The sequence below is a fragment of the Castor canadensis genome, chromosome 19 (assembly GCF_047511655.1).
Source record: "Castor canadensis chromosome 19, mCasCan1.hap1v2, whole genome shotgun sequence".
Taxonomy (NCBI): Eukaryota; Metazoa; Chordata; class Mammalia; order Rodentia; family Castoridae; genus Castor; species Castor canadensis.
Window position 1 is genome coordinate 38,922,647 of NC_133404.1, and position 23,361 is coordinate 38,946,007.

General features: G+C 38.8%; 1 protein-coding gene across 3 annotated transcripts in view; it reads left to right on the forward strand.

The window, feature by feature from the left end:
* The window catches only part of Agbl1 (AGBL carboxypeptidase 1), a 780,759-nt gene that overhangs the window by 408,300 nt on the left and 349,098 nt on the right, over positions 1-23,361 (forward strand). For all 3 annotated transcript variants that reach the window (XM_074061490.1, XM_074061492.1, XM_074061493.1), the window contains 2 exons: positions 7,086-7,215; positions 22,346-22,477. In XM_074061490.1, coding sequence (XP_073917591.1) covers positions 7,086-7,215; positions 22,346-22,477 — 262 coding nt within the window. The remainder of the gene's footprint in view (positions 1-7,085; positions 7,216-22,345; positions 22,478-23,361) is intronic.

The window sequence follows — 23,361 nt, forward strand, 5'->3', positions numbered from 1 at the left end:
ACAGGACTGTAACATAGACACAGTGGAGGGTACTAGTGGGAGGGGGGAGAGTGAATGAAGGAGATTAAGGTGAGGGTATATGGTTGGTAGACTTTATATAGTAATATGAAATAGAACAAAGAAACCTCTTGCAATTGCTTTAAGTGGGGCAGGGAGGGAGTTGAGAATCTTCCTCATATAGTATAATGAATATATCCTAATAAATATTTTTTTATAAAAAGAAATTAGATTGGTTAATATAATTTAGTGAAAATATATTTTAATATTGACTCTTGTTTTTCATGTTAAAATATGCAGGAAGCTAACATAATAGTGGGAAAAGTGGCTTGGGCAGGTGTGGGGGCTGTGGAAGGGTCTCTACAAGCTTCTAGAGGTGGCTGTGCTCCAGATGAGATCCAGAGGTTCTGTATATCATATGTTCTGATTCCCAGAAGTGAGGGGGCAATAAAGTTTCTTGTGTAGGACATGGTCCCGTTATAAAGGTTAACTTTCTTCCTTTCCTTAAGGTATTGTGTGACACACCAGTTGTTTCACTTAACTTGTGTATTCAGATTTCCTGGGAATCTTGTTAAAATGTAGATTCAAGAGTGGGACCCAAGGGTTTTGCTGGTGCTGCTGGTCAGTAGCCATCCTTTAAGGAATAAAAGTGTAAGCAGCAACTAACTTAGATTTTAGATTGGTCTAGGTTCAAATGTCAATTTTGGCTGGTGTGGTTGTGGCGGTAAACTTGTATAATCCCAGCTACTCCAGAGGTGGAGGTAAGTGGATCCCAACTTCAAGGTCACCCTGGGCAAGATTCTATCTCAAAAACAAAGTAAAAAAAGCAGAAGAAATGCAGTTATGATTCAAATGGTAGAGTGCTTGCCTTGCATGTTTGAGACCCTGGATTTAATCCCCAATACTGAAGAAAGAAGGTCAACTTTGGGTAATTTTTTAAACAAAGATGACTTCAGGACCTGGGTGAACTCTGCTGGTCCATCTTGTAAAAAACTGGGTGATCAGGCTTCTAGAAACCTATTTCTGGTTTTCTGGAGGTTGAGGAACAGCTGGGTTTGATCTTTTCCTCTGTTCTCAGTTTTTGACTGAGTGACAAATATGTCTCTGGCAATCCTGGTTGTTTTGAGCTTTAGAACAACTGTGGCCTTAAAATGAAACTGCCTTTTGATTTTTTCCCCTTTTTCTTCCCTTTGTCCATCTGAGTGATGTTTATTTGGAAAGCACTGGGTGCTGCGTCCGGCCAGCAGTGCCCCATGCTGGGCTGTCTTGTTCTTGAAGCTTTCATGCATCTCATCACCCCTATAGATATTTTCTTTCTGCACCCTCGCTGCCTCCCATTCCGAGGATGTGCTATGAATGGTGAAACAGCTAATTCTCAAACCTTTAGGTTTCAGAGACTGTTCTGTGGGAGCCTCTGATGTTATCAAGCCTGGCATCATTTATTCAGGCTGATGGACTCCATCTCTCTATTTTTCAGCTAGAGATAAGTAGGAGATTTTTTGAATCATCCTTTTTTTCTGGCTGCAGATTTATAAATTCTCTTGTAGGAAGTGACTCAATTTTCCTTTTTCCTTCTTACCTGTGGTCCATTCTCTGTTTTCAGAGGACCTGGTAGTTTGGGATTTGCTTCCTGAAACTTTTGCTTATAATACTTGTTTCCCGGTCTCTGGTGATCCCTGTTCTTAGCAGAGAAATAAGAGCAATAATTAATAATAAAGGAATGACTTTGATGTGCTTGGCATGCCTGTACATGCCTGATATCTCAGCACTTAGAAGGCTGGTGTAGAAGAATTGCAAGTTTGTGTGAAGCCTGGGCTTCAGAGAGACCAGGTCATTTCACTTACACTCAGGCTATCATGTAGTTGACCTAATGCAAAGGCCTCTTGGTGAAGGCTGACACTACTGATTCTCTCTTCTAATTTCAGCTGAAATTTGTTTGGTCATGAAACAGCCATATTTTCTGGATATCAGATGCTTTTTGTTTCTTTTTGAAGAGGAAATATGTGTTCCATCAGAAACTTCAGTTTTTCCAACTGCTGGTGAGGCATGTCTATAATCCTACCTAGTTGGAAGACTAGGATTAGGAATATTGCAGTTCCAGGCAACTTGAGCAAAAAATTAGTGAGACCCTGTCAACCAATAGCTGATTGCAGAGGTGGGTGCCTGTTATCCCAGCAACTGCAGGATTGTGGTCCAGTCTGGTCTGGTCAGAAAAGGAGACCCTATTTCCAAAATAGCCACAGCAAAAAGGGCTGGAAGCCTGATTCAGGCTGTAGAGCTCCTACCTAGTAAGCATGAAGCCAAAAAACAAAACAAAACAAAAAATTCAGCTTTAGAGGTTAGGGTCTTCTTAGATGTAGACTGCAAGTGTCTAAAAAGAGAAGGCAGGTGACATGTCTGTGAAGCAATAAAGGTAAAAACAGCCAGGCAAGGTGTTTAGACTTGGGTGGGGTACACAAGTACCACCTAGAAACTCTCCAAGTCAGGCAAAACAATTAGGCCTCATTCTGGTCAGGGATCATAGCTCTGGAATTAAGGATCCACACAGGGACATTAAATGGTTTGTGTTTGCTGAAGGTTTCCTGGGATGTGGGTGGTTCAAGGCTAACGCTGCATTTCTGGGCCATCAGGATGTCTGGGCAGCTTATATATAGCACACATTGTACATGTAAGCTTTTCTTATATTGGACTATTTAAACTAAATCTTAAAACAATGAGGAAGACTATTTGGATCAAATGACTTCACCTGTGAAAAGAAAAAGGAAGTGCATTATTTGTCCCTGAAAGTTTGCAGTTGTCAGTGGAGGAAGAATAGCCCTGATCACCACTCTGTTCTTCTGATAAGCAAAGCAGAACTTCAAACTTTATTTGAAGCATGACCCCTTTTCAGAAATTATAGGCATTGAATTTATTGCCAGCCTGTCATTGCTGTCCATCTGCTAATTCTGCACGTCAAAGGAGCAGCTATCATTACAGAAAGGCTACAGTAGATAATAAAACAGGGTGAATTTCATCTTCAAATGCCTAAAACAAATCCTTGGAAGGAGCACCTCAGTTCCTCAGACTATGTGAGTTTTTGATATTATTAACATAAAACGCCAAATGGATTTGGAGATTGGAAGTAAATGGATTTGATTTAAAAAGAAAAATCTTCAAGTTAGGAGTTGGCCATACTGTAATAATCTGTCATAGCATAGATACAGGAACAACCAAAGCTATAGGCACATACAGAGGTACACTCAAAATCACAGCCATACATAGATCCCTGAATATAAAGGCAAGGATATGAGCTTCCAAAATCTACACAACCCATGGAGAAGAACAGATTCATGCCTCTATCCCTGCAAAACAAACAACAAGCAAACAAAACTTTCCTCAAACTAACAGCTTCCCTAACTTAATTTTTCCACTGGCCCAATTCTGTGTACTCAGATCAACTTAGATGTCTCCCCTTGGAACTGTTTAGTAGCCAAAATTCTAATCACAATATATATTGATTATTTATTTGCATGATTTTCTTACATTAATTCTTTTTTTGGTGGTTCTGGGTCTTAAACTCAGGGCCTTCTGCTGGTTAGGCAGGTGCTTTTCCACTTAAGTTACACCCTTGGCCCTTTTTTGCTTTAGTTATTTTTCAGATATGGTTTGTCTCAGGGCTGGCCTCATGCTGTGATCCTCATATCAATGGCTCCCACATAGCTGGGATGACAGGTTGTTGGTTGAGACAGGGGTCTCCCTAACTTTTTTCCCAGACTGGTCTTGAACCATGATCTTTCTGATCTCTGCCTCTTGGGTAGTTGAGATAATAGGGGTGTACCACTGCACCAGTACGTTTAGGTGAAGTTTTTTTCTGTTCAGTCCTACTGCCTCCACCCATAAGAGTGCACAAATCAAGTTAAAGCTGACTGCATCTTTTTCCCTCACCAAGATTCTTCTTTCTTCCATTCAACCTGCATAGAGTTGATTATTCTTCATAGGGAAACAGATTATAAGATAAGGAAACAATGATAATAGTCGAAGGTGTGCTTTGCATCCCTGAAGAGGTGGATATAGACATACCTGTGGATGACAGAGGAACTGTGGAAACAGTCATGGAGATAGGGAGAGACAGGCTAGCACAGGTCTTATTTCATTTAATCCTAAAAATAATCCTGGGAGACAACCAGACAAGTTGATACACACCTATAGTCCCAGCACGTTACAGGTTGAGGCAGGAGGATTGCAAATTGGAGGACAACCGTGGGCTACATAGTGAGCTTAGTGCCTGGGTTACACAGTGAGACCCTACCATCACCATTGTCACCATCACCATCATCACCATCATCTTGGGAATGTGTTAAACACATATTTTTTTTGCATATGAGAATATTTACTCCAAAAGATGCCCCCAAATCAAAGAGGCCTGGTGATAGAACTGGGAAGTAGAACCAAAAACTAAGGCTTCTTCTGGTTGCAACACAAAACTTAGTTTTCTCTATTTTGGAGAATTGCCATGTAGAATTATATTCCTGCTGTGTGGTAACCTGAGGTTTCTCCATGCAGATTTTGCTTCCAATCTTGGTCTCCATGGAGCATAGGGAAAGAAGAGGTAGATAGAGTTGGCAGAATTGCTGGCTACTACACACACATAATGGTTATATTTTCATTCACATAAGCAGGAGTGCTTTTTAAAGACCTCAAGTGATTTCATTGCAATGTTACAAAGAAAAAACAAACTGGGTTGTTGATGACAGAATCTAGGTCAAGACAAGGAGAATCACTGATCACCAGAATCAGAATCACTGATTAACAAAAAGGAATGCTGAGGCTTTGAATATGGAGCCTAAGAGACCTTGATTTGAGAAGAGAAATTAACTTAGACACAACCAGTGTTTTTAGGAACAAGTCAGGGATGACTTCCCTTTCCACTGCTATTGGCATAAAAGAATTGCTTCATATTTTGCCTTCACCCTTGGTTGCCAAACAAAAAATAGATAAATCCTATGTCAAGATGTCATTGTTATTTAAAAAAAAAAAAAAGGAAAGGAGCAGGACAGGGTGGGAGTGGGTGGAGAGGAATGAAAGGAACAAAGAAGTCAAAGACGAAAATGTACAAAACCTGCCATTTCTCAAGTCAAAATATCTTAAAGGTAAAACCAGGGTAGATGTTTAATCTAAAGATTTTCAGTTTCTAGTGAAGTCTATGAAGGCTGACAAGCAGCAGAAAAGCTAATATTTAAAGATAACTTCAGGAACATGGAGATGAAAAAGTGGTGAAAGGAAGAGGATGAACTTTCCTTCCACCTCCAGGATTTATTAAAAAACAGGATGGTTGTTTCAAAGACAGAAAACCTATCTGACTCTAAGTTATTTACTGGATACCAACTCTGACATGGTTCCAGTATTAGGGAAATCCTAATTTGATGGTGTATTAGTTACTTTTCTCATTGCTGTGATGAGATATCTGACAGAAACAACTTAAAGGAGGAAAATTTTATTTTGACCCACAGTTTTACAGTGTTCAGTCCATGGTGTTTTGACAGATGCTCTTGGGTAGAATATCAAGGCAACAGGAATATGTGGTTAATGACCTTTTTTCACATCAATGTGGACAGGAAGCAGAGGAAGGCAAAATACAGGAAGGGGCCAGGGCACGATGTAGCTCAAGGAGATGCCCCCAGTGTCCTTCAACGGCCCCACCTCCTAGTTTTCACCATCTCCCAACAATGCCATTGTATCACGAATATACCAAGGTATTAATCCATTGATTAGGCTAGAGACCTCAGGTTCTAACTGTCTCTGTGACTATTTTTCTTAATTTAATTAAGTTGACAATAAAGATTAACCATCATAGATGGTTAACCAAAGAGCTTTCCCCAGGAAGCTCCCAGTCTCCAAAGCAATAGGGAAGGCAAAAGAATGGGGGAAAAATGAAAAGAAAAAACTCTTCAAAGTGGTTTTATAGAACTCATGTTAAGGGACCTCAGGATGCTATTGCAACAAATAGATGTAAAATGCACTGAGCTAGATGAGCAGGGGATGTTTGGTGGAAGGGCTGATATCATGAAAGATGAATAGGTGGGAATGGAGGGAGAGGAGGGGGTCCTGGCAAACAGACAGCAGACACAATTTTCAGAGGAATCTGTGAGCAGTAGCATTGTGGAAGAACACAGGTAGATGGAGGAGAGGGTGCTGGCAGGGACACATGGTGGACCTATTGTACTGCTCTCTCAATCTGTGGCACCTTTCTGGTAAACCCTTTTGGATAAATACCATCTTAGCTGGACTGCCTGGAACCTCCTCATGTATGGGCTATATTGGGTAATTTCAGTGATTTGGAGCTTTATAGGATGACTCTTCTGGAAACTCTGCATCACCTATGCAAAATAACTTGGTACTTTTGAACTTGAAAATCTCCATTCCCCCAAAATAGGGGATGTTTGATTTTCAGCTGGTCCTATCTCTGATAGACCACGACAGTATCTTTAAGAAAACAACTCTGGCTCTCTAGGTAAATGTCAACCTTTCAAATCCTCCATATGGCTAGGGAGAGAGGCAATGTACTATGGGAAAACACATAAGGGGTGGAGGCCAACAGACCTGTGCTGGCAGCCTTTAGTCATGTGATCTTAGGTCATGTATTTAGTAATTTCTAAGCCTCAGTCTCTTCTTTGGATTGTAGTAATGTCTACCTTGCAGTTACTGGACCAGCTGGAAATATCAAATATAAAATATCCACCCTAATTGACTGAATTCAGCCTAATTATTTGTAGAATTGAAGGGCCTAGAGAGTAATGTATTGAATTTGTACTTCATGGGTCTATACACCAGGGACCTGCATTTCCAAAGCTTCATCTTGAAACTCTGATAACCCAATATTAAGTCTAGCACAGTTTCTAGTTCTTTGGGGGAACTGTAATAACCAGGGCACTGGGAGCTTATTAAAGGACAGATTTACAGCTTTCTGGACATCTGGAACTGGTACCAACTGGGCAGAAGTCAAAAGGAAGTTGGGTTCATTAGTTTAATTGTTTGTCTTGCTGGGTTTTAATTTCTCCAGCTATTTTCTTCTAAATGTGTCTTTATTTGCTTGTTGTTTGTTGCTGCAGTCACAGATGCTCACTGAGAGGGGAGGATTTGAACAGACAGTGGCTGTCTCCCAGTGCTCATCTCCAGCCAACCATCTACCACGCCAAAGGACTCCTATACTACATGAGCAGCATTGGCCGGAAGCCCATAGTGAGTCACTTCCTTCTGTTTCCACCTTCTTGCCTGGTTCCTTCTACCCTCCAGCAGACAGATTATCTTCTGTCAAGGAAAGAATACTAGGCAGAGACCAGAGATAAGCATTAATGGGGAACATATACATTGCCATATCAAACTGCTACAAACTGGGTGGCTTTCAACCACAGAAAGTTATTATCTTACATTTCTGCAGACTAGAAGTGTGAATTCAAGGAGTTGGCCATTCTCATTCTATGGTTTTAGGGAAGAATGCCTCTTGCCTCTTCCAGCCTGTGGTGGCTTGTAGCAGCAGAATTCCAATCTATTTTTGGATTTGTACAAGGGAATCTTCCCTCTGTGCCTACCTGTGTCCATGGGTGTTGAACTCAGGACCTTGTGCTTGCTAGGAAACTGCTGTACCTCTGGAGCCATGTCCCTAGTCCTTTTGCTTTTAGTTTGTTTTTCAGATAAGGTCTTGTGCTATTGCTTGGCCAGCCTCAGACTATGATCTTCCTAACTCTGCCTCCCAAGTAGCTGAGATTACAGGTTTCATATTTCCTTCTTCTTATAAGGGCTTTCATCATTGGATTAGGACCCACCCTAATTCAGTTTGGCCTTATCTTAGCTTTATTTCACTTACAAAGACTGTTTTCAAATAAGTTTACATTGGTAGACACAGGGATTAGAGCTTCAACTTCTTTTTATTGTGGGACACAATTCACACATACCAGGGGGAAATCATTTGTTTAGTACTTACCAGCGCAAAGCAGGCAAGAAATTTCATTTTATTCCATTTCTGTGTCTTTTTTTTTTAATGCTTTCCTTTTTTTCAATTATTGAACAAGAAAGAAAATGTACATGTTCATACTTATGTTGGATTAGTACTTACCAAATTCCAGAGATGATTTTGGCACTTTAAAAAGTACTTTCTTATCTAGGCTTTTCCCCAAGTCTCTAGTCTTATGCAATTGATGAAAAATAGACTATTTGCAACCAGACGCCTCAGCTGAAGATAAGAAAGATGCAATGGCAGGGGAGTAACCACAAGGAAATGTTCACTTATTGACTAGAAACTGTGAACATAGCTGCTCCTAAAACTGAATTTCCAAAACTCTGAATTTCCAAATTCAGAGTCCTTGTCTAACCTAAGAAACTCATGATGGAGAGCAGAAGCTATCCAATTGGTCAATACAATCATCTCCTTCTTCAACCACCCTTAAAGAATCTACTGTGATCAAAAGAGAGGCACATTCAATGACTGAAGAAAAAGTGGGTGAGTATGTAACATTAGCTCATTTAAATCTCAAAAGAGATCAACAGGTAAAGTGATTGCCATCAGGTCATTCAAAAGTGTTTGGAAGAGTTGAGATTCAGTGAGTATCCATCCTGCAACCCAATTGCTCTTCATTACTTCCTCACTGAGAGTGAGTGTTAGGGTTCCTGAGCCTATCCAGAAGTACTCTCAGAATGCAGAATAGCTTTCATATTCATAATTATAGTTTGTTAAGCTGAAAAGATGCAGATTAGAGTCAGCAAAGGTACAAGGCACATAGAACAGAGTATAGAAGAGGCCAGATGCAAGTTACCAGGCACCCTGTTCAAGTGGAGTTATATGGACAGGGCTTAATTCTCTAGCAACCATGTAATTGCCAACCAGGTAAGTTCACCTGAATCTTGGTTTCCAGGGGCTTTTTAAAAAATATTATTTTAATTGTACCCATTAATGTGGTTTAGTGTAAGATACATGCATGCAATGTATAGTGATCAAACCAGGGTAGTTAGTATCCATCTCCTTGAAAATTAAAAAAAAATTTGATTATCATGTGTAAAAAGCCAAATAGCTCAAGTTTCTCTTATATGTGGATAATAAAAATCAGTCTGAATGTAAAATAGTGATTAATAAAGGATGGGGAGTGTTGGGGTAGGAAAGATAGAGAGGGTTTAGATAATGGGTACCAAAATAACAAGATAGGAGTAAGAATTTCCAGTGTTCTCCATCATAGTGGAATGACTGCAAGTACATGATAACCTATTATATATTTTACAATTACTTACTTAAAACTTGAAGGTTCCAAACACAATGTAGTGATAAGTAGATGGGAATTACCCTGAATTGATCAATATGCATTGTATATATGCATTGAAGTATCACACTGTACACCATTAATAAGCCCAAGGTTTTTTTGGTGGTCAGTTATGTAGCCATGGACTGCCTCACATGGCTGATTATAGTTATTCAGTCTCCAGTCTCCTCTAGAGGTCAGTCTGACCTTATGGTCCAATACCTCCAACCCAAATCACAAGTCATACTGTTAGCTTCAAACATTTGGAGTGACCCAAGGGCCTTGCTAAAGAAAGACTGTCATCCAGCAGAATCTTCCAAGAGTGTGAAGTTTATCTCCCAAGAGTTAGTAAAGGTGCAAACCTTTCTTTGAAATCTGAGAGGTTTAATATCCCATATGTGCTGACTTGACTCATTTTTTACTCAGAAAACAAAGCACCTTTTTCCCCCTTAAAAATTCTGATTCAAGGACTGGACATGCTGACTTTCATCTATAATCCCAGCTACTTGGAATGAGGAGATAGGAGGATGGTGGTTCAAGGCTAGTCTGGGCAAAAAAGGTAACAAGACTGTATTGTAAAGAATAAACTAGGCAAGGAGGTGAATGCCTGTAATTTCAGCTACATGGGAGGTGTAGGTAGGAGGATTGTGTTCTGAGATAGGCCCAGGCAAAAACATGAGGTCCTGTTTGAAAAATACCTAAAAACACAAAGGACTGGAGTCATGGTGGTTAAGTGGTAGAACACTTATTTAACAGCACAAAGCTCTGATTTTACACCCAGTACCACTAAAAAAAAAAAAAAAGTTCTGGGTTCTATAGTGGTTAAAATGTACAATATTGTTGTTTTGATCCTCCCCAACTTCATCCTAGAAGGCACTGTCATTTGTGTTGCCAACTCCCTGGAAGATCATGGCCTGTGTGGCAGGTCACCAATTTCAGAGAATGTCTGTCTCTATAAGAGGGATGCTTTAGTCTCTAGGAGGAGAGGGAGATTTAGAAGGAAAGAACTTGCTTTCTGATACGCATTTAAACACACACATTAAACCCACAACAAGACAGGATTCCTTTCTGCTCTGACAATCTCTAATTGAAGAGCAGAACATTTATTTTAAAGCGTGACAGGTGAAAGGCTTGTTTAAAAATATAAATAAACATTAATTAGCTATAAACATGACAGCCACAGACTTGTTTCCTGCTGGGACCATCTGAGAGGTGGGTGAGAAACAGCTGAGTACTAAATGCTACTCGCAGTGATACAGAGCTTTCTGATGGGCTCAACATCACCTTTTTTACCTACAAGGCTAAATTTAACCAGCCTCCTGCTGGCTGCAGAAGCTATGCCACTCATTACGTACTTGGGCCTGGCCTATACAGGAAATTTTCTGTGTTCTGATTGACTGTTGTTCTTTATGGTTGGAAATTAATGGGTATTCTGCCCAACCTCTAACTCTTATGAAAATGTTTTCTATAGCACAGGAAAGCAACTTTATGGTGGCTGGGATGTTTCACCTCTTCTAAGTACTACTCAGATATTTATTGTCTATTGGTGAGTGAATTAATGTGAACTCCCGGGACCAATGACAATGTGGGACAGTAGAAGATAGCAGTACTGTGATACTAAAGAGGATTTGTAAAGACCAGACAAGTCATTTCGTTTATAGGCAATATTCGCAATTGTCTTATTCACTCTTCCACCCATATGTACATCCATATATATATCCATCCATCTATACTTCTTTCATTCATCATCCATCCTTTTATCTATCCTTTCAGCCATCTATCTACCCTTCCCTCTACCCATCATTCCATCTATGATTCCTTCCATCCATCCATCCATAATCTATGCATCCATCTACCTGCCCACCCATCTAGACAATCATTTCTTTGTCTATTCATTTACACCAAGTGATTGTCTTCATTGTGCTAGGTGCTAGGGATACAAAGTCATTTGAAAAAAAAAGATTATTTTTTTCTTTGAGTAACTCATAGTTTCCTTTGGTAGAAAGTGAAGTCTATTCTGCAATTAAACTAATGTGGTACAAAATAGTAAAAACTATAGCAAAGGCCCTTAGGAGGATTTATTGGAACACAAATGAGAAGTTGAGTCATTTTCTCTTAGAGCTATGGAAGGGCTGGAGAATTCCCTATGATTTTTATTCTAGTATATCAGATAAATATTATCTCCTCCAAGAGTCTTCTGGTATCACTATGGTCTTTCAGTCTTCTGCTTGTAACATTAGAAATCTAGTAAGTTTTCTATGCTTGGGGTTACTGCATAGGGCAAAGGAAAGAAGCTTACATTTTTCTGGTAGCAAAGACTCACCCAATATCACACAGTCCTTCTAGTAACCATTTCTCATTTTCTCAAACTCAGATTGTCCATCTTTCTTATTTGATAGAGAGTCTAGATGTTAGATCCAAAAGCCCAGACATATGGCAAATTTTAATGTCTTCATGCATTAGGATATTATTCAGTCACCAAAATCAGAATTCAAAAATGAAAGAAAACAAACAAAAAACAATGATTCACTCAATAATATGAATGGATTTCAGAAGTATTATGTTCAGTGAAAGAAACTGAACACTAAAGACTACATGCTCTGTGCTTGCATTTATGTAAAATTCAAGATCAGTAAAAGTAATTTAGGAAGACAGAAATTAGAGTTGTGTTTTCCTTTAGAGAATGGATAATAGAGGTCATGAGAGAACTTTCTAGGCTAGTGGAAATATTCTATACATGAACAAAGAGTCAGTTATACCAAAACCCATTGAACTGTATATTCAAGATCTGTTTTTTACTATAGATATACATTTATCCAAATATTGAAAATTAAAAATAAATAGAGCAAAGTGAGACTACAGAGCTTTAAAATGTAACTAGGAGACAAATGAGGCTGTACGTACTGAGACTTATCAGCCTAGAGGCATGCAAGTCAAGTCAAGGAAGACATTTTTGCCAGGACACAGTAGGAAGGCCACAGAAGATCTGTTTAGCAGTCAGGAACACCAGCCAGAGAGAAGGCATGCCAGTGGGGAAGACCAAAGAAGCAGACAGGCAGTAAAGTCAGCTAGCAAGAGACATTGAAATTGGTTCTCCTTTGCATAGCTCCATGTCAGGGTCAGGAGACCTTGGCCAAGGAACATCTGAGCACAGTATGGCTAGTGGAAGGCAGTTCTAAGGCTGCAAGCTCCCAGGAAGCCTGGTGGACAACCTCTTCTGAGCCGCCATGTTGCAGCTGGCCTCACTCTTGGGCTGCTGTAAGGAACTGGGGGTTTCGAATCAGAAGGAGAATTGATTCCCATCCTCTCGGCTCTTGCTAGCTCTGTACATCTTGGTAAAAGGATTTCAGTGCTCCTTGAAGTGCACATTGATTTCTGTTTACAACTCACACAAACTGGGCTGCCTTCTGCCAGGGGACAGGGCAGGTATATTCTTTGTAAGTTTCTCTGGGGCCAATGGAATAGGATTTTCAGCTACTTAAATGATTTTCCTGGTCTCATTCTAGGCCTCTGGTACATGTTTTTAGTTAATCACCTTCCTTTAAAAGAGACACAAAAAGAGAGGGAAAAGAAGATGAAACATCCCTTCCTACACCCTGTCTCCACGGGTCCCAGTACATTCTGTCCACATATTTTTTTTTCTCCAGGGTATTCCTCAGAAATGTTAGAACCAGCATTACTTTTGTTTATTTTCGGTGACTTGTTCTAAGGTACCAAGTCTAGGGCTTCCTTCTTTTTGCATTTGAGGAAATGGGAGGAAATAAAACTCTAAAACTTTGCTTCCATAGTTGCGGAGAGGAATGGGATTTCTGTTAAGGTCCTGGATAAAAATTATACTAAATTTGATGCTGTATTCTTTTCTTGAGAGTTGTTTCTATGCTATCAGAATAAAAATTAAACAGTGGATCTCTAATTTATTCAAAAACTATGTTTGGAGCCAGGCACTGATAGCTGATGCCTGCAATTCTAGCTAAGGGGGAGGATGAGATCCTAAGGATCATGGTTCTAGGCTAGACGGGGCAAAAAAAGTTTATGAGTCCCCATTTTAATAGAAAAAAACTGGGTGTGGTGGTGTCATTCCAGCTGGTGGGAAGCATAAAATAGGATCACATTCCAGGCTGGTCTGGGCAAAAAGGAATATTCTATCGCCAAAGTAACCAGAGCAAAAAAGTGTGACTCATGCAGTAGAGTGTTTGTCTAACAAGTGTGAAGCCCTGAGTTCTAACTCTAGTGCCACCAAAAAAAAAAAAAAAAAAAAAAAAGTCACGTTTGGGTCTGTACTTCTGCATGCAAATAAGCTGCCAGATTTCCTTAGATAAACTTGTGCTGAAAACCAAAGGGTACTTTTCATGTTCCCTTGCTAGTGTTTTTATTGTAACACAGAGGCTTGAAGTTTTGGGTCCTCTATAAGCCACAAGGAAAGCCAGTCAGATTTTTCAAAGAGGCCTAAACAATATTGCTTGTTTTTTAAATTTTTTAATTGGATGGAGTGAGGCAAGAAGATGAAGGGCAGGGAAAAACAGGAAGGCAGTTGTCTGGATTAGTGCTTCCCTTCAGATATTGTAAAGGTGCCTCTTCCCAAAGCTGGTAGAAATGGCAAGAGAGTCAGTGGAGAGAAAGAGGCAAGAAGTGTGGGGAGATAGGGCCAGATGAATGAGTTTTGCTAGGAGGCTGTTCTCTGAGAGAGGGCTGGAAGTTAAAGCAGAGTCTTCAGATGAAGATGCAGAGGGGATCTGTAGGTACTTACTTCACCTGGCCAATAGGTACATCCAAGAATAACTCATCTAGTGAGTGGAGCCAGGCAGCAATGACGATGGTCAATAACAATGAACTTAAGGCTCCTTGTTCTGGTCCATGAAGTGAGAGTGGCCCAGAGCATAGCACAGTCCAGTCTTGGAGGTCAATTCCGCAAAGATAACAGTGCAAATCAGGAAACTGAGGCAAAATGGAAGCAAGTCTTATACAGACAGGGTAGGCCTTAGGGGAAGCCTGGTAGTTATGTTTTACCAGTTGACAGGCTTATTATAAGCTTTTTATCATGGGTGAATCCAATATTTTTAAGTGTTTTATTTCAGAAATCTTTTGGAAGCAGACTGATCAAAACTGGAAATGTAACATGTCACTGTGTAATGGATGAGTAGTCAAGGGCAGGTTGTTTGACCTTCCTTCTCTTTAGTAGAAACCGAACGACATATGTGAAGTTTGGATGCCATCCTCCTTTCAGAACTTTTATATTAATTATAAATGTGCATAAAACCTTCGCATGGTGAGTATCATAAATTCAAATAAATAGCAGGCATTGAAATTTTTATGGGTTACCAGAAGGGTATTAAATACAAAACAAAGTCACATATTAAATTGGGAGTTTTTGCCTTAATTTGCATGGGCTTTTAATATTTTGGAAGGAACAGCATTATAATAACTAATACTGGGATGGTGAAAAACCTCCTTTAGCACTTTACAACATATAACAAAAGAGTCCACCATGGACAATTTCATAAACAGTTATTGGTGTAGTCTGCTGAGTTTAATATGAAACTTTTCACTCCAAATTAGTTATTGAATGTGTTCAAAACTCATCTATAAGCCAGGACTGCTTTTCTAAGACAGTGAGGGAACATTGGCCCATGATGACCCAAAATAAATAAAATCCTCTCACATTAGGAAAGGGAAAAGGAGTTAAAACCCCTTTCAGTTATAGTTGTGTGTAAAATCTTAGCATGGTGACTGACATCTGTAAGACATTCTAATGAATGGCAGGTATTACTATTGTTTTGATTTATCAGAAAGGTATTAGATGTAAAACATAGCCACATATTGGACTGTATGTCTTTATGTTAATTTATATGGACTCTTACAGTGTAATAGAGAAGAACACATGTCCCTTGTGGTTAACTTCATCCATAATTAGATGTTGTTGATCGCTCCAACGAAACACTGCCCAAGGAGAAAGTACACTCAGCCCTCTCTATCTGTGGATTCTGCATTCGTCGATTCAACAAAAATACAGATTGAAAATATTCAGAAAAAAATGCCACTGTACTAAACATTGTAAATGTATCAGAATATATTTTTCTTGTCATTATTCCCTAAGTAATACATGGTAGGATATAGTGTAACTATTTATGTAGCATTTGCATTGTATTAGGTATTGTAAGTAATCTAAAGATGATTTAAAATATCCTGAAGGATGTGCGTAAGTTACATGTGCTATCACACCATTTTAAACAAGGACTTTGAGTGTTCATGGATTTGGTAGCTGTTGGGGAATCCTGGAACCAATGCCTTGCATATGTCCAGGGATGACTCTATGGTAGTGAAACAAAATAACCTGGAAATGCAGTGTTGTAAACTGGGCTTTTGGAAGACAATTGTACATGTCACCATTAATATTTCCATAATAGAGATGTCCACTCAGAAACATGGGCTGAAAGCTGTCTGCACAATATTGGGCACAAGTGGACTCTCTAGGGCTTTAGTGAGCCTTGGTTGGTTTAATTGGAAGTGTTGCTCTTTTGGGTTCCCATCAAATTCTCCAGTATTTGCCTCCTCTCAGCTTCAGCCTTGCCTTCATTTTCCTGTGGCAATGGTATAAATAATGCAGAAGTCTCACTGCTGGGAAGGAGGAATGAGACCCAGATGTCAGGAACAAAAACAGCTCAGAACTGGCAAAGCAGAGCAGAAAACACAATCGAGAGTAGGTGAGCCGTGGGAAGCAGGGGGATGGCTAAGGGAGGTATGTTTGAAATGTGGGGTAACCTTTTGAACATGGGGCCCGATTAACTTGCAGAGGAACTGGAGTGGGACCAAGGGAGACAGGGGAACGATAGGGAAGGCATGTGAGGAGAACAGCAATGTCTTCTTGATCAGCCTCTGTGCTGAGCAAAAAATGCTAGAACTCACGTTTGCATGAATTAAATTAACCTTGCAATTTAGTTCAGAGGAGATTTCACTGGGAAAGATCCTAGGGAGATGCAGAAGAGCCTGATTTCAAACTCATAATGCAATCCATGCCATCCATATTCTTGGCTGAGGAAGAAACTAAGACACACAGAGACAGAGAGATCAGTTTAGCGAAAGGTCAAAAGTTTACAACTAAGCACTCCAGCTCAAACAAAACTAAATGAAACTGTATGGCACCTTCACAGCTGCATCTATTCCTGTCTATGTTCCTTGCCTTGAAGAAAAACATAATCACTGCCTATTTACTTAATCCTGAAATTCAGGTATTATTCTTCACCTCTTCCTCACTAAATCCATTTAGTTTTCAACTACTATAGATTTTACTTTCTTATTCTTAAAAAACTTCCTTCTCTGTATACTTACAACTGCTGCTTTAGGCTAGGCCCATGTCATCTCCCTTGCTTAGCCTCAGTTTCTCCAATCTGTTTCTTTTAAAAAAATATGTATTATTGTACAAAGATGTTTCATTGTGATATTTCCATATGTGCATGTTATTCTAATCCATTTTTACCATCCCAATCTAATGATCTGATCTTATTTCTTCTCCTTGCTCAAATACTTAAAGGCTTCTTTACCACTTTCAGGAAAATCTCCAAACATCTTGGAATAGCATGCAAATGCACTAACAAACTACCCACTTTCAACTTCCATGGACACCTAAGATCCACTCTTTGGTACTGTATGCTCTTATTATGAATTACTGCAATTCTTCAAAGCATAGCTCATCGTTATCCATTTTTCATTTACTAGGTAAGATTCATTTTAGGTATGACCCCTTTTGTGAATCCCAGGACCACCATCTTGCACACATTCTGGGTTGCTATTCATTTGAAGAGCAATGTGGATAGCCCTTAACTGAGTTCCAGAGAGCCCTAGGCTTATCTGCTCCTTAGCATTCCTCTCCTTATAATACCTTAACCTGTTGGTTTATGAGATCATCCCTACAAAACAGCTCCTGGATGAGACAATGCAGAAATGAAAAACCTTGGGTCTGGATTAGGGAAAATTGAGATTTAAATATTTGCTCACATAATTAATAGTAGTTGAAACTTGGGCAAGTTATTTATTTGATCTGATATTCAGTGTTCTTAGTTATAAAATCTGAATAATAATAAGACTTCATGAAATCTTTATTATTATGTGTTAAATAAGCGATATAAGATATGTAAGTTTTAGCACACTAATAAGTTATATAATACATATTTTACCTAAGTTTGAGCACAGTAGCTTGGACTTCATAAGTTTTCAATAAATTCACTATTGTTATTATTGTTGTTGCTAAGGAGGTATGTGCTATGTTAAAATTTAATTTCTGCTGCCACAGAAGAAGCATGCAGTAAATTTTTGTTGAATCAATTGACAAGTAAGTAAGATAGGGCTATTGATTAATTAACAGGTGGAGATGTAGTACTTGAACTGGGAACACTTCTTACTAACCTGGCACAGACTTTCCCTGGAAGAAAAGAAAAGACTTCCTCAACTGAAATAACTTGATAATTTGTCTTGTAATTGCCCCCTGCAATTTGGAGGAACACATGTTTCTTATAATTAACAGGCATTTATTTTTAGGGATGTCATTTGAGCAACAAGCAGAACAATGTCTCCATCTCCTTCCCTCTGAATCTGCAGAGGCCACTAGAACTCCTAGGGCTTAGCAATACTCATTCTCACAGGTGAATGGGTCTATAATTTGTCACTTACCTCTGCTTTCAGAGTCTGTAAGGATCAGGAAAAACATAACAACTCTTTTCTCCCGCTGAATTCAGCATTTAAGGAGTACCTGTCGTCACCAAGGAGGCATAGCTTCTGGCTTTATTGAGAAATCTGTTGCTAAGACACAGGCTTAATTTGTTTGCACACTTTCTGTAAGAGTGGTGGGTGTTTATTCACAGAGAGAAACTGAGATGTAAGAGATAAAGGTTGGTATAGGATGATAAAGCCTCAAACAATTGTTTCATTGGTTCCTCTAGATTAAAGATTTTCAAAGTATGGTCCCAGCAGGGAGTATCATCTGAGAGCTTCACAGATAAGCACATTATTGGGCCTGAATCAGACTTACCTGAATCACAGATTTGCTGGGGTGTGGCTCAGCAATTTTGCTTTACCAAGCCCTCCAGGTTAGGATGCCTGTTAATATTTGAGATCCATTGCTCTCTACTCTAGACTAGAACATCATTCAAGGCTCATTCAATAGGGGAGATGGTGAAAGAGAAGAGTAGTTTTTTTTTTCTGCTGGAAAAGGCTGAGATAACTTCACTTGGGGCAGATGCCTTGGAAGAAGATGCTTATTCTTTTTAAGATCCACAACTACCCCAGGTTGCCCTTCCCATCTGGTAATTAGGGTCCAAAATCAGAATTATACTAGAAGATAGGGAGGGAGTAGCTTGCAAACAAAAAGTATAACAAGACTTTGAGCATACATATCATCAGAAAAATTGGCAGTAGATGTAGGACTGGATTTTAAGGGTGTTTTTACTAATAAGGATGGAACATATTGCTAGGATTGGGCTGAGAGTACACAGCCTAGAGGCAATTTGTCAGCTTCAGAAATTGGGCATGATCTAACAGCTTAATTTGTTGCTTGACTAAACCCCATGCTTAATGTACCCTGCATTTTTTTTCAGGTAGAGATGCTAGAGCTTCCCTGAGAAAGGAGCATGTACTGTATTTGTCTTGTGAGTTCCGCATATTCACTTCCCATCTATGAGAGGGCTTGGAAGATACTCTCTCTGTTAAGGAAGTGAGAAATACATTAGTAATGGAGCATTTTGATTTTTGAAAAACTTATAGTTGTTCTTCTTTGAAGGCCAGTTCTACAGGCAATGCCATGCCAAATATGGAGTCTTTGATTTGGATGGAGATTATAGAATTGTAATGTAGCAGAGGCTGATGGGTAACACTTAACCACCAAAGACGAGATAGACATGTCAACCACTACAATCCTCATATATTAACCTGCATAATACTTCCTGTTCTGCTGTCTACTTTATCTGATTACTAATATAACTACTCCATTTTCCTTTCTTGATGTTTGCATAGTACATATATTTTATCTATTTTTACTTTTAATCTATGTATTGAAAATGGATCTATTGTAGACAGAATATATTTGATCTTGCTTATTCATCTGACATTCTTTATCTTTTACTCAATGCATTTTAAAGTTCACATTTCATTGGATCATTTATAGGTTTGCATTGAAATCTGTCATCATGCTGGGTATTTTATATTTGTTTCATCTGTTCTTAGAGTTTTTTTTATCTTTTCTGATTTCTCTTGTATTAAGTGAGCATGTCATGAGCCCACATTGTCTTTCTATTGAGTCAATATTTATGCCCCCTTAAATATTTTAGAGTTTTCTCTATTGTTTATACCATCTGTCTGTAATCAGTCAGAATCTACCTTCAGATAATACACTGCTTCATGTATGCTATCAGAACCTTGTAAAAGTATATTACTAAATTATAGATCCTATATTTATGTTGATATATTTACTTTACATATGTTATAACCATACTCAACGTTTCTATTATTTAGATTTAGACTATCATTTGCATTTTAGAGAAATTAAAATCAAGGAAAAGAGAAAAATATTTTCTCTTGTCTTCATGTGTTTATTACTTGTGCTTTCCAGTGCCTTCATTCCAAGAGAATGTGACTTTTGAAGACCACAATGATCTTTGAACACCTAAACTTGTATATCAGGAATGGGAATGATTAGACTCTCAGCCTCCAGGAGCCCCCTATTTGCATATTCTCCAATGTCTTTGAAGCATAATGGGGAAGAAAAATAAACTACTGGAGAGCTACTGGCAGAGCTAATTAACCAACTGACCTAACCAATAGGAGGTAGGAACTTCAGGAGTTTGCCAATTAGCACTTCAGAATCATTATGGACAATTGACTGCTGTGTCCATTCTATTCATCCCTTTCAAACGTGAGTGCCCAGAGGGGTTGTTTCCTCACTTCACCAGTGTGTGCAGGTGAGCAGAAGGCAAACTTACCATGGAATCAGGAGAAGGCACATATGAAATATAGAAACAATGATGGGGTCTTGGAGTCAAAGTTAATACTACAACAGGGCAGGAGGTTTATGTATTTTGGTTGTAGAATGGAGGGAAGCATAGATATTTATACTAAAAGGGCAAATGATTGCAGCACTTAGCTTTTGCTGGATTACAAAATTTAGTGGCTTTGCCAAGCATGGTGGCTCACACTTATTATTTTTTTTTTAATTTTATAGTATATTTTAATACAATACAGCCAAAATATTGCCATTTCAACATATAATCACTATTTAAAATTATTAATATTTTTTACATTCTTTTTTTTATTGTTTTATTATTCATATGTGCATACAGTGTTTGGGTCATTTCTCCCCCCTTTTCCCGCCCCCTCCCTTACAACCCACCCCCACCCCCTCCCTCTCCCCCCTAACCCCTCACTACCAGGCAGAAACTATTTTGCCCTTATCTCTGATTTTGTTGAAGAGAGAGTATAAGCAATAATAGGAAGGAACAAGGGTTTTTGCTAGTTGAGATAAGGATAGCTATACAGGGAGTTGACTCACATTACACACTTATAATCCAACTACTTGGGAGGCAGAATTCAGGAGGATCACGGTTCAAGGCTATCCTGGGCCAAAAATTTGAGAGAACCCATCTCAACCAATGAAAACTAGCTGTGGTGGCCCATATCTGTCATCCCAGATACTAAGGAAAATTAAGTAGGGATTGTGGTACAGGCCAGCCCAGTCACAAACATGAGGTGTTATTTGAAAAATAAAGAAAAAGGGTCAAGTGCTTGACTCAAGTGGTAGAGCACTGATCTAGCAAGTGCAAGGCTGTGAGTTCAAACCCTAAGACAAAAAAAAAAAAAAAAAAAAAAAAGAACTGAATGACTTAAACAAAATCTATGTATTATTTCTAATGATTTTGAGTGAGACTCATCCAGGAAAGCAGGGTGATTTTGGTCTGTGAAGGTTAGCAGGGATGGTGATCTAAGCTGGATTCATTCATGTGTCTGGTATCAACTAGGTCAACAGGAGGACTTGGAATGTGACCCTTATCCTCTAGCAGGCTAGCCTAAGCTCATTCACTTGGCAGTTGCAGCAGGGTTCCCACAGGCATCAGGACAGCAAGTCCAAGTATTATTGCTTTATAAGTCTCAGCTTATCCATTTTTGTTGACCAAAGGCTAAGTTTAGATTTAAAGGTTGAAGAAATGTTTTATCTCTCTTAATGGTGGTGGACCTTGGTCCATTGCAAAAGTCATATGTATAGAGATGGGAAGAATTTGTGGTCCTCTTTTAGAATTTATCTTTCTCAATTATTGACCTTTCTCTTTGGAGTAATAGCATTTCAAATCACTGCCTTTTGTTATGGGACTTGCAGAGCAAACATAAAAGGAATCTATATCCCCTTTCCATTGATAAGGTTGACAATGTGACTTTGACCAATGGAATGTGAGCAGATATGATGTTGGCTTTGCTGCTGTAAAGCTTTGACAGTCACTGCATGGGTCTATCTTTGACATTTTTTCTCCCTCTACCACAAAAATATCTTGTCCTAAATTAGGGCTTCTCTTGACTTTAGATTCTAGAATGAAGTCATGCAGTGCAGTGTCATAATTAATCTATAGCATGAATAAAAATATAAACCATTGTTGGGGAAGCCACTGAGTTTTAATAGTTATTCTTTACTACATTAGAACCTGAAGAAAAGTTATAGTGATTTATTAACTTCATTTTTTTGTTTATTCAATCTATCGCTTTCAAGTGGATCTTTCCCAATTGACTTTTAAAATTATTTTAAACTCTCATATTTTTACATGCCTTTGTTCTTAGTTTCTCTTCAAGCTCTGACCCTGTCTCCTCCCAGTCACCAGTAAATTTCTTAAAGGAGGTTATTCATGATTTGCATTTCCTCAGATTCTGTTCGCTCTTAGGAGCCCTGCAATCTACATCTTTAACCCTTTAATACAACTCTTGCCAAAGTCATCACTTATCCCCACATAGCTGGCTCTGCTGAGTAAACAATATCTACCAGAGAAAGTTGACATTTCAAGCATCAGCCAGTGAATCTGACCAGGATTTGTTTTCTCCCCTGTTTGCTTTTATAGGTCTTCTGTGATTTCCATGGTCACTCCCAAAGGAAGAATGTGTTCCTTTATGGTTGCAGCACAAAGGAGACCTTGTGGCAAGCAGGCTGTACTGTGGGTGCCTCTACTCTCTTGGAGGATGTTAGCTACAGGGTAAGTCACTAGGGGAGAATGACACCAGGTATTTTGTGAACATAGTCTTACCTTAGAGACTCATGCATCACCAAACTATCTTTTTAGTCAAGCACTCTACTTCTGAGCTGCATCTCCAGCCCCACCAATCATTTTTATAAATAATCATTTGATTATTTTAATTGTAGGTTTGTAATACAAGCAGGATAGTGGCTTGTGTAACCTTTCCATGTTTATGTTTAATAATGGCTTACTACCTGGTTGCTTTGTCTGTTTTTATATGATATAATATAGTGTAAAAGGCATATAAATTGGAGACAGGAAGCATTATTTTAATGTGTGGCTTTCCTATTATTAACTGTGGGGCCATGAGTCATTCATATTACCTCTCTGAACCATCATTCTGTCTTCTGTAAAATGAAGATATTAAAATACTGCCTCTGTTACTTAGATAATGGGAGGAACACCATATTGCTAAACACAAAAGACCATAAGTAAATATGAAGGGATGAACAAATTTAAGGTCTTAGACAGTCCATATCCCGCTGTATGACATTCTATCAAAAGCAGAGCGGTAATCCACTGAACCTAATTCTGTTCCAATGGTTGGAGTTCCACTGTACCCTGACTAAGATAAATAGGAAATTAAGGAGAAGAAAAGAAGGGAGGAAGTTTTCATGTCAGGATGAAGAAAATAAGCTATTGCTTACAGTACATCAGGAAGACATAGACCAGGCAATGTTGTCCAAACACAAAACAGACAACTCGTCTCTGCTTCAAATTTATGTAGAAAAGAAGAAATTATAATGGCACTTACTTCTTCTAAATTCTTATTCTAACTATGCCAATTTACTGTGTATAAAATAGCTTTATTTCTAAGGTTAATTCAAAGAGGTAAAACTCCA